Source organism: Camelus ferus, chromosome 19 (genome assembly GCF_009834535.1).
Source record: "Camelus ferus isolate YT-003-E chromosome 19, BCGSAC_Cfer_1.0, whole genome shotgun sequence".
NCBI lineage: Eukaryota > Metazoa > Chordata > Mammalia > Artiodactyla > Camelidae > Camelus > Camelus ferus.
The window spans coordinates 35348621-35360190 of record NC_045714.1 but is presented as its reverse complement, the minus strand read 5'-3'; the positions used below and the strand labels follow the sequence as shown (position 1 = coordinate 35360190).

Here is an 11570-nt window from a genome sequence, read left to right as displayed (position 1 = left end):
GCATCCAGCACCTGTCTAACACCCTCACTGCCCCCAAGTATTGGGGGGGGAACATGGTGAGGGAAATTGGATGGCTGGGGAGAGGGCCATGGGCCCCCTCTGCTGGCCAGAGGGCATCCTTGGGGTGCTGAGCTGGCATACTGGCAAGGGACCGGGTGGACATCCGGGACAGAGGGGCCCACAGGTCAGGGTCTCAGCTCGGGCTGTGACAGTCCCCAGTTCCCAGGGAAGGGCTTACAGGAAAGCCTTTAGGTGGGAGGGTGAGAGCTAGTAAACCTACTGCAAGATACTGGGTGAGAAACTTCCAGAAGTGCAGCAGCCTGCCCAGGCAATGGGATGAGTTTTTAATGTGAGGCAAAGTCAGTCCACAATACAAAAGTCTAAAAATCAGACCCACTTTTCCCACTGGCACCTGGGTGGGTGGGGACAATGGGGGGCTTCCTTTGCTAGAAGGGATGGGGAGGAGCAGAGAGGCCAGAGTAAGGGGAGAGGGAACCAGGCCCCAGAGGCCCCCGCTGGGGGGGACCCTGCTGCCCCTGCCCCTCTCCTGGAGCTGCCAGCCTCCGTGGCAGGACCCTCTGCCTGCGGCCTGTGCTGGGCGCCCCCATCCCTGCCTGCGCGGTCCACCCTCAGAGGGTCAGGCAGCAGCCGTGTCATTTCTCCTTCTTCTCCAGCCCCTTTGATGCTGAGGCCTCTGTTCCCTCTTTGGATTCTGTCACTGCTGCTGGATCCTTAGGGTTTGACTCCTCATAACTGATCAGAAAACAAAACAAAACAACACAACCACACTTAGAGGAAGGAAGAGCAGAATCTTTGTGTCCCCCTCCCCACCATCACAGGAAAACCCCTGCGCACACACATCCTCAGCCCAGCGCCTTCCAGCACTTGGGCCGGCCCCGTTGTGCGCCCTCCTCAGACAAGCTGCTCCCTCTGCCCTCTCAGTGCCTGGTAGTGCCAAGGGGTGGCAAGGACAGTGGCAAATGGAGGAGAGATTGGGTTTGGGCGGACCAACTTTAAGCTTCTGGAACCTTCCCCTGGAGAGTGGGGGAAAAAGAGGCAGCCGGACGAGGCTATGGGAGATGGGCTGCCACCCAGGGCACACGCCCTGAGGGGTGTTGCTCTAGTGGCAAGTGGCGAGGTGCCACTCTCAAAGGCAGACACTCTGACTTGGCTCTTACTATGGGCTTATTGAGCAAGTGAGTTCATGCTAAGGACAATACCCACATCTCCTCACCAGATCAACTCTGTGAGACAGGTATGTGCCCACCTACAGATGAACAAAGAGAGGCTCCGAAAGACGACAGTGACTCGTCCAGGTGTACAGAGAGTGGGAACAGCACCTACCACCGCACGACCAGGGCTGCTGACGCCCACTCTCTCCTGTGAGCCCCTGAGGGCTGGTGAGGACACCGAGGTTCTGGAGCCCTGCGCCCCCACCCCACGGCTGGGGGCCTGCCTGGTGCTGGTGGAGGAGCGCCTCGTGCCGCCTGCCCCCGCAATGCTCCCTGCCCCGTACGCTGGAGCTGGGGTGTCTGCCCTACCTTGGGCCCCGGGGCAGTGGGGGAAGTGGGCAGGTGGGCACCCGCTGGGCATTACATGGCGCTGGGATTCTGCGGGCGCCGGCGGCGAGGGCCAGCTAGCTTCTGCTGCATGGAGTCCGCCAGGCTGGCTGGGGAGCCCGAGACTGTGGGGAAGTGGGTGAGCCTCGGGGTATGAGGCAGGATTTCCGCCGAGGACTCGTAGCTGTGTGAGAGACAGAGAGACAGAAAAGAGAGATGGAGAAGAAAAGACTAAGGGAGGACAGAGACTTGTCTTCCCAGGAGCAGGGAGCAGGACTGGGTCTTACTTTTATCTATTTCTGCACTTGCAAACTCTGTGGAAAGAAGTCAGTGTTACTTGCAGAATAAAAAAGAAAAGATGCACCTAGCCTTGGGGGCGCTCTGCAGCTGCGCAGAGATACAAGCCTGCCCTTCGTGTGCACGTGCTGCTGTGGAGGCAGCTCTGAGATGCACCGTCATGTGAAAAATCAAGATGCAGAGTGCTCCGAGAATGCCACCAACTGTGCAAGATGTGTGTACGCATGTGCTTTTAGGTGTAGAGATACCTCTTGAGTGTCGAGTGACAGAGACACTGTCCCTGGGTGGCTGGAGCATGAGGGGGTTGTCCCTGTGGAATTTTGAACCATGTGAATGTGTTACCTATTTTTAAAGAAGTAGATGATTAAAAAAAGGGGAGCGCCAATAAAGCCAAAAATAAAATCACGAATAAGGTGGAGAATTAGGGAGAAAGAGGGACAGAAAGAGGTCAGAGCATTCACTTTTTTGCCTCAACCTAAGGACCTCCTGGTGGGTGGGGGGCAGAAAGGTGGGGCAGAGTGCCTGTGTGGGTGAACATTTAGAGAAACCAAGCACCAAACGGGTGAAGGAGGCACTCTTTGTCCTGGCTGGGGGCTGAGACTGGATGCGAGCAGAGGGGGAGGGTCGGTACTGAGCTCTGGGATCAGATTGGGTCCCACCCCTGCCCCCAAAGCTCTCCAAGATCTGCCCCCAAGTTCACCCCCAGCCTTGCCTCAGAGACCACAGGGCGCTGCCAGGCCAGGAGATATGGGCGGGCAAGCCGGGAGCCTGGGGCTTCTAGGCAGGGCAGGGAGGGCAGAGGCAGGTACGGGGGAGGGGTGAGTCACAGGTTCCCCTGAAGGCAGCCAGGTGCACAAAAGGCTCTGGCAGGAGCTCGAGGGACAACGTGGAGGCCAGGCAGGTGGAGCGGGCAGAAGGCCCCCAAGTGGGCAGCATCAGTTGCAGCTGGCAGCTATTTCTGGGTCCCTGGCAGGTGGGGCTGGTGCTGCCGGGGAGCAGACACCTGTCCGAATCACGCACGCCTTGGGGTCTGGGTGCGGCTGTGCACGGGTGTGGCAGGTGTGCACATGGCCATGGGGAAGGGTATGTGTGGGAATGACATGGAGAGAAACCAGCTTGCTGGGGGTTCCAGCCACAGAAGTGGTGGTACAGGGACTGACTCTTGACTTCTTATCTGGGGCATTTCCATCACACGAGGGTCCCCTCTATTACCCACGTGTGAACGCTGAGGCCAGGGGAGGGAAAGGACATGCTTGAAGTCCCATGGCAGCTGAGTCAGGATGGGGACCCAGGGCTCCTCACAGTGGGGCAGCTGAGGGGAGGGGGGATCTACACCAGCCAGTCCCATCTCAAGACTCAGCTGGCATCTGGGTGTGACGGCTGCCTCAAGAGCCCCAAGGCCTTGCGCTGCCCTGGCTCCCAGCCCACAGAAAGGTTCTGCTGGTGCCGCAGGCCTGGCACCCACGTGCTGGTGGAAAGGGCGGGGGGCGGGGCTGGCGGTGGGAAGACATGTACAGGCAGCCCCGGCAGGCTCCACTCATTGTCGCAGGTGCACCTGTGCCGTGCAAAGGTCTGCCCCCGTCCCCTCTTACCTGAACATCTCCGTCACTTCTCCCTTGGCCAGTGCCACCAGGATAGGAAAGCCGATGCAGGCAGGAACCAAGTACAGGAGGGCAGGCTATGAGAGGACAAGGCTGGTAAGGCAGTGCTGGGCAGGACACCCACTCAGGTCCCTGCCCACCACCCCACCCCGCTCCCAGGTGTGCCTGAGTTCAAGATGCAAGTCAGTGGCTGGGCCCAAACCCGGGGCTCCCGACTCCAAACTAGGGCTGTTCCTCCCTGGGAGGGGATGCAAGAAACCCAAAGCGACTCAAGTGTGCAGGGCTTTAAGGGTGCTCCGGTGTCCGGCTGACAGCATCCTAATCGTCCCCAACATCAGATTTAAACATGCAGCCTCCTGGGTTGGTCCTATCCCCAGAGACCCTGCTCCCTAGGTCTGCGGCTGGAAGTTTGCATGTTTAACAAATGCTCCAGGAGACCCTGTTATAATGACAATGATGATGACAGCATAGCTGCTAGGTACAGGGCACTTGCTGTGGCCTGGACTGAGGTCACCCAGCTGGTCACTGGCTCCACCAGGATTCATGCCCAGCTGGTCTGGGCCCAGAGCCTATGAGGAGACTCCTGGTGAAGCTGGGTTTGGAGAACGGGACAACTACAGTAAGAGGCTCTGTTCATGTACTGTGTGCACTGAGCTCAGGCCTCGGAGGCCTAGGTGGCAAACTGGGGACTGAACTTGGGCCTTCCAGACTCTACAGCCATCCTTTTTCTTGCAGCATCTGAAAGCTGGACGTCACTCTGCTGTTCAACCTTCTATGGCCCCCAATGCTCCTGGTATTGTGATCCCTGCTTCCTATGACAACCTCACCTGCCCTGCCCTATTCTGGCCACACTGGTCCAATTTTGGTCTTGTCACCTCCAGCCACAGGACCTCTGCACATGCTGTTTTTGGGATGTTCCTCCTCCCTGTGCCTAGTTTCCTCCTCCTCCAGACCTCGGCTCTGCTGTTACTTCTGTGCGGACGCCTTCACTTGCATGGACCAGGCCCCCTGCTGCACGCTCTCGGGGCCCCCTGCAGTCCTTCCCAGCATTCTTCGGCAGTTTGGAAGGGAACATCTATGTGCCATTACAGCCTGGAGTTTCTCTTCTGCTAGGCTGTCAGCTCCGTGAGAGCAAGCTCCACAGCTGTCTGGTTCACTGCTGGATTCCCGGTGCTCAGAAGAGGGCCTGGTATTTACAGGCCTCCTCACAGGTGCTCACAAAATTAAGCCCTGTGCCAGAGAGGACTAGGGCGAGGGTGAGAGGCTCTCATTCCTAAGGCAAAGCCAGCACCTGGCTGAGAACAGGGCTCCCCAGTGCCCTGAGCCTGAGCCGAGCCATGGTGGGCTGTGAACCACACCACTTCATATATATTCTCCTTGTACCCAGTGACACGCTAAGCATTTGGATCTGAGTTTTACCAATGATGCTACTGAGACTCAGACAGGTGGAAATGACTTGCCTGAGGTCACACAGGGTGTGTAAATGGCTGAGTTGGGTTTGAACCCGGGCAGCCAAGCTTCTCCCGCTGCATCAGTTCTTCACTATAAAATAGGCTTTGGGTCAAGAGCGACAGAAATCACAATGACAAAGGTCTATACAAGACTTGTGAGAGGCAGCCGAAGCAGCACTCAGAGGAAGATTTATAACTGAAGGTGCACTTATTAGAAAGACCTGAAACAAACAATATAAACTTTCAAATCAGGAAGCCAGAAAAAGAATAAACACCCCAAAAGTAGGTAAAAAAAATAATGCAGGCAAAAGCAAAAATTAATGAAGTAAAAATGAAGTAAACAAACTTATTAAAACTTCATTTCTGAAAAGTAGATCTCCTTATACCCATTTTTACAGAGGAAGAAACTGAGGATCAAAAAAGGAAAAAGGATCTGCCCTAAATCACACAGTGGGTCAGGATGTGGACCCAGGTTCCTCTGTCTCTAAGTCTAGTGTATTTTCTTCACCAAGACCAGACTGGCCAAAATAGAGGGCTTCCTGGGAGGAGGGTAGGCGGATGTTTGGCCCCACCAAGGGCTTAAATCCTCACTTAAGAGCTGGCGCCAACTGAGGGGCTCCTCTGGGAAGTGAGTTTGCCAGTATCAGAGGGATACGAGCCTGTTCTCTGATTTCCTCTCAAGGCACCATGGATCTCTCCAAAGAAAGTGCTAAGGAGAGGCTGGGATGGACAGTTCGGGGCAGTGAGCTAGGGGTCAGGACTCCTGGCTCTCCATCCTGCCTTGGCTTTGCTGTGTGACCACAGATAAGCCACTTTCCTCTCTGGGCTTCCCACTCCTGCTGTACGATGAGGACACCTGATCACCATTAAGGGCCCTTCTAGGAGGCTGCTAGTTCCCTGGTTCGCAGTGGGTTTTTGATAGAGGCCAAATGGGTTGAAGACCACACAGGTAGACCTGACCCCTACCTAGGGAATTGCTGGTGCTGGAGCTGCCTATGTCTTGGAGAGGAAGAGCGACCTCAAAGAACAGGCTCCCCTGGTGTCCCAATTCCCTTCTCAAGAAAGATTTTCAGGGAGATGAGCATGTGGATGACTGGGGAGAACGGCTGGGCTGCTACTGGCGAGTAGCACAGGCCTGGGGCCGGAAGTCCAGGGCTCCAGCCAGGGCCCAACTTGACCTGCTGTGTAACCTGGGGAAGGCGCCTTTTCTCTCTGGGTTACAGCTTCCCCACAGAGAGGGCCACCTCTCCCACCTCTACCCAGAGCCTGTGTGAAAGCTACCTTCTCTGAGTCTAGCTCAGGGAGAAGGCAAGCCTGCCACCTGGTGGCCACAAGGGGAACAGCTCTGGGCTTGGACCCGGATGGGGCTGACAGCTGGAGACCTCCAAGAGGCCCCCCAATCACTCTCTGTGCCCTCCTTGCCCAGTGCATGCCCCTCTCAGCTTGCACAGCTCCTGATGCCACTTAGAGCAGAGGTGAATGAGAGGTACTTCCCTACTGGTTCTTGGCTTCTCTAACTATGGGCCAGGGGACCCTGGACCTTCTATAAGATACTAGTATAAACTTCAAAGATACAGACTGTAGATGTGAAAATATCAAAGGACTAAATGTGTTAATGAGCAAAAGGGTTTAGCACAGTGTCTGGCACAGAGTAACTGGTCAACAGCTCTTATGATTAATTCAAAGGTGGCTCCTCTGTGGCCAGCGGTCTGGGGAGGGGGAAAGAGAAGGGGAGGAGGGGAGGGTGGAGAAGGATCAGCAGTGCTAACTGGGCCTGGCCTGGCTCAGAGCACTTTACTTGTATTAACTAATTTCATCCTCAGACAACTCCAGGGTGGCTACTATTATTTATGCTCATTCTCTGTTTTCAGGAATTGATAATGGAGTCTGGATTTACAGCAGGGCTCCCTGAGCCTCCACCCATACCGCCTTTTCGTGGCTGGGGGTTCAGAGCCTGGGCTTGGTCTCCACGTGGCACAGGCTTGAATCCTGGCTCCTCAGCATACTTGCCCTGTAGCCCCTGACCTCCAGCTCCCTCATCTGTTCACAGGACTCTCATGAAGTACCAAGCAGAGCCTGGCGCACGGGACATGCTCTTATTTCCAGCAGAGAGCAATCGTACCCACTCTCTCTCCCCTCCCTGGCTCACTCCGTGGCATCTCAGTTCCCATCTTGGCAGAAGGAGGCAGAGCCTGGCCCACCCAGGGAGGGAGTGAGGGGGTCCCCGACACCCCATCACTCATCTGGTGGCTGGACAACAGGCTGAGATATCCCCCACCCACCCCGATCCCGTTCTTCTGTCCACTCCCACCACCGAAGCGGAGAAGTCACAGACTCTTTCTAGCCACATCACAGCTGAGGCCACCCATGAGATGTGGGCAAGAATCTGCTGAGAGGATCCTGAGCAAGGGTCTGCCTTCCTGGTGAAGGCGGCAGGCATGGCTGGGATCCCTCTTCCTCCTTCTCGTCAGTAATGTGCACGTGCTGCCTGAGGCGGTGGCAGTCATCTCGCAACAACTGGGGGGGAAAGGCCAAGAGCATCGCAGACCTGCCTGCTTTGCCACCACTCTATTGCTCATATGTGTGACAAGTCAGTCCCCGTCACCTGCAGTGCAAGCTTCCCGACATGCTGAGTACAGTCCTGCTCACCTGGGCGTGCTTGAAGATGTGCATGATAAAGATGGTCAGGCCCAGGCCGAAGATGTAGGCTGCAAAGCTGGTGTAGAAGTAGGTGTGGGTGTTCTTCTTCAAGCTTCAGGGACGGCGTTGGGGAGGAAGAGGAGGAGGGTTAGACAGAGGCACAGGTACGGCAAAATCCCTGCTGAGGAGAGGAGCCAGGGAAGCCCTGGGGGCTGTCCGGGGAGGCTGGGAGCTCTGGGCTGGAGGCTTGGAGGTGGGCGTGCACTCTGGTACTGCCCCAGCTAAGTGTGACTTGCCTTCTCCCAGCCTCTGTTTACTCAACTGCAAAATGGGAAAACCACGAGCCATCCCCCTGGTAGCTGCTGAATATCAAATGCTATAACCTAGATCACTGGCTGTGAGGCTTAGGCCAGCATAAATATCACCTGGAAAGCATGTTAAAAAAAAATACAGAGTTCTAGGTCCAGTCCCCAGGGAGGCTGATGTAACAGGTCTGGGGATCTGCATTTTGAATCTGATATAGGTGGGTCATGCTTTGAGGATCACTGATATAGAAACTGTAAAGCTAAATTATTTCTTCTAAGTGCAGTAGATCTAAAAGTTCAGTAGCTCCCTGTAAATACTAAATGGATGCTGACAACGTGGATAAAATGCCAGTGGCTTTCTGGGCATGAAGATTCATCCAAGTTCAGCTTCAGAAGAGCTGACCCACAGGCAATCTGGCACTGTCATCACCTGACTTTGCTTTTCAACGCCAGCTCAGGACCTCTGCGCGTGCCCGCAACGTTTGTACTCCTGACCCCCTTCCCTCCTGGCTCTGGCTGCTTCTGAGCCTGGAGCTGCAACTACACTGACAGTTGTCCTGCTGGAGAGCTGGGAGAACAACAGACTCCCTTCGGGAATGGTGCACAGATTCTGGGACCAGCTCTGAAGGGCATGCTTATCCTGCGAGTCCAGGCCAGCAATGAGATTCTTCTTCTGAGGGTGCTGGCAGCTGAATCTATGTCTCCAGCAAACGGCCTGGACACTCTCGAGGGATTCACTCTGTGTCACCTCTGAATAGCCAAGAGCAGAGCAGCTGGCACAGATGTGCTTTTGCATACAAATAGGCCAAGTCCCTTCCGAAGGTTGTCAGTAAGCCCATGTGCTCACAAGGTCTGGAGGGCTGGTACCCTAATAACCCAGATCTATGTGAGTAGGGAAAAGTTTCACGTGCAAACTGGATTTCAGGCACCGAGTTTCTCACTACCACTGTCGACATCATTCCTGTTTTTGCAACTACTGGGCACAAGGAGATTATGAAATGTTCAGAAACCACCCTGAAATTAAGCACACAGAGCAAGCCCTCCACTGGGAGGCCTGGGCGCCACCTGCTGGCGGCAAGCCCAGTTGCTCAGCTCTGTTAACATGATACTACCTTTTCTGTTTTAAGTGGTGGCTCAAGTTGGCCCCCCTCCCTCTCCCTTGTGCTCACTTTCTACAATGAACTGAAAAAAGTCTGAGTAAGCAGAGGGTGGGGAACAGCTGGAGCAGCTGGGACATGGTGACCTGACCCAAGCTGATAAAAAACGATAATGATGACGCCTGCGCCTGCAGCTGGATTTCCCTGAGAGCTGCTGAGGTCAGCCTGTGCTCAGCACTCCCTCGGTCAGCCTGAGGTAGCAGCTTCTGTTTACCACTAATTCCAGGATGAGAAATCAAGCTCAGAAAGGTCACTTCACTTGCCAAGGTCACACAGTGAGAAAAAGCACCATGGTACCACCAGGACCTTCTGGGTTTAAATCTCTTGGCCTGTGACTCATATATAAATGTATGTATTTTTAAAGCCACAGGCTCTTTGAACACTTAGAACCTCAAAATGAAAAACACAAATAAAATCTGAACTGTCCTGGCCACTGTGGGGATGGAGGGTCTGGTCCCCCAGGTTACCTCCTTTGGGCTCCTGCAAACTCAAGAACCCCAGAGAACCTCCTTGCTCAGGGAAGGCCCCTCGCTCCTGGAAGCTGAGGGTTAGGGCTCCTACGTAGCTCACCTGATGTCAAAACGCAGCAGCAAGGCGATGAAGATTCCTGCGGGGAGAAAGCCAGGGTTAGACGGTGGTGGAAGTAGGGTCGTGAACCAACACGCAACTGCATCCCCAGCCTCAGTCCTGAGTCCCCAGTTCTCAGTCACGGAGCAATCATCGGGACCAAGGGTGTGGCTAATGATACCAACTGCCAGCAGAAATCCTGTTTCTCTACCATCAGGCCACCTGGAAAAATGAGAAGGTCCCTGGGACCACACTGACCTGGCACCTCCCAGCACCACGGCATGTCCCACTGGATCCATCCACTCAAACATTTATCGAGTGCCTAAGTACTAGGCACTCCAGGCAATACAGGGGGAAGCAAACCCACTGCTCTCAGAGCCCAGCCCCAGGGGTGAGGGGTAGGCATGCTGATCGAATATTAACAAAAATCAACATTAAGACTGTAACTGTGAAAGGGTACTTCCTGTGTCACGGGAAGGTCTATCAGGGGATGAGACTCAGGTTGGGGGGAGGTAGGGAGGAAGGAGGGCTTCTGTGACAAAGTGACACTTGCCAGGGATATGGAACAGCACGTGCAAAGGTCCTGAGGAAAGAGGGCTCAGGAGGTATGGCAGGGGTCAAGAAGCCAGTAGCTTGCAGCCCAGAGGAGGAGATGCTGGGAATGGACCAGTCATATAGGGCGCCATGGGTACGAGAGGAGTTGGGTCTTCATCCTGGGAGTAAAGGGACACACTGGAAGAGGTCTAAGTGGGTGAATAACCTAAACAGATTCTGAAAAAGACCCCCGTGGTGGCTGCTTGGTTGGAGGGAGAAAGAGGAGGGGCAAGCCCATCATTAGGAGGCCTTGTAGCAGCTCGGGAGGGGATGGTTAACTCTGTCCACCCGCTGTGCTCTTCTTTGCACTCTGAAACCCAGCCTGGACACCCTAGAAGCCTGAGTCCTCATGACATAGCCAGCCAGTCCAGCCTCTGTATGCTCCACAAACATCACATCCATCTGTGCGTCTGTCTCCCTGACTTTGGCTCAGAGCAAGGGCTGAATGTCGTTGAAAACAGGCTCCCAGGAACCAAAACATTCCGTGCCGATCAGAAGCACTGACTGGTAACATGATTAATTTCAATCACAAAAATGAGTTAGCCCTCACTGAAGACTGTGAGGGAGCTGGTGGGTGGAGAGCAGATGAAAGCGGCATTTCTGGAAACAGGGCTGGGAACTCAGTGCCCCCTGGTGGCTGAATTCTACAACTGCTCCTCACCTAATTCAGGGTCAGAGCTCCCAAGAGCTTTCACTTGTCATAATCCACCTGGGCCTCAAAATGACACAACCCATTCTTCCTTGAGAGGGTGCAGTAACTCCCCGATTGTGACTGCCGAGAGACTCAGACACAGGCAGGAATGTGCACACATACAGGGACGTCCCGAGCAGGCCTCAAGCCCAGAACTACGGCCAACACTGGGGAGTCTGCGGGGACCTGTGACAGATCCCGCCCCGCAGGGAGAGCCGAGTGCTTCTGGGACTCTGTTTCTTCAGTGTGATGGGGCTGCCTCCTGGGGAAGCAGGTCTCCCCGTGAACGGTGGGAACACTAGGGCTCCAGACCACACCCCCACGGCCCCAAGGCCTGAGGCAAGTCTCTTTGAACTTCAGTTTTCCCATCAGTAAAAAGGAAATGCCCTCTACCTTGGCAGCTGCCAGGAGGAGCAAAGACAATGTATAAAAAACACTGAGCACGGGGCAAACAACAGGTGCTTGAGAAATGAGAGCTCTGTGATGATCACGTTATTGTTACTATTGTCGCAGAGCAGTTCTGACAGTCTGAACTTTACTGCAGTCAGACAGACCTGGGCTGCGTCCTGGCCCTGGTGCTTCCTAGTGTGTGAATTCATGCGAGCCCCCTCACTTCTGAGCCCAGTTTCCTCACCAGTAAAGGAGAGAGGCTCTGCTTCTCCACCATCCTTTACACAAAAGGAGAGTACCACAACAGAAGTGCCTGTA

At 54.9% G+C, this 11570-nt stretch overlaps 1 protein-coding gene across 4 annotated transcripts in view; it reads right to left on the bottom strand.

The window, feature by feature from the left end:
• Positions 1 to 311: 311 nt before the first annotated feature.
• Positions 312 to 11570, bottom strand: part of HM13 (histocompatibility minor 13) — a 36346-nt gene continuing 25087 nt past the window's right edge. Inside the window, exons 9-13 of one of the 4 annotated variants that reach the window (XR_004313198.1) lie at positions 9581 to 9617; positions 7558 to 7660; positions 3449 to 3534; positions 1542 to 1743; positions 312 to 753 (exon numbers count right to left, since the gene is read on the bottom strand). Coding sequence is in view for 3 of the 4 variants with exons in the window: in XM_032462058.1 (XP_032317949.1) it covers positions 654 to 753; positions 1597 to 1743; positions 3449 to 3534; positions 7558 to 7660; positions 9581 to 9617 (473 nt within the window). In the remaining variant the exon portion in view is untranslated. The remainder of the gene's footprint in view (positions 754 to 1541; positions 1744 to 3448; positions 3535 to 7557; positions 7661 to 9580; positions 9618 to 11570) is intronic. The other 3 variants (XM_032462059.1, XM_032462058.1, XM_032462060.1) reach the window with 3 other exon arrangements.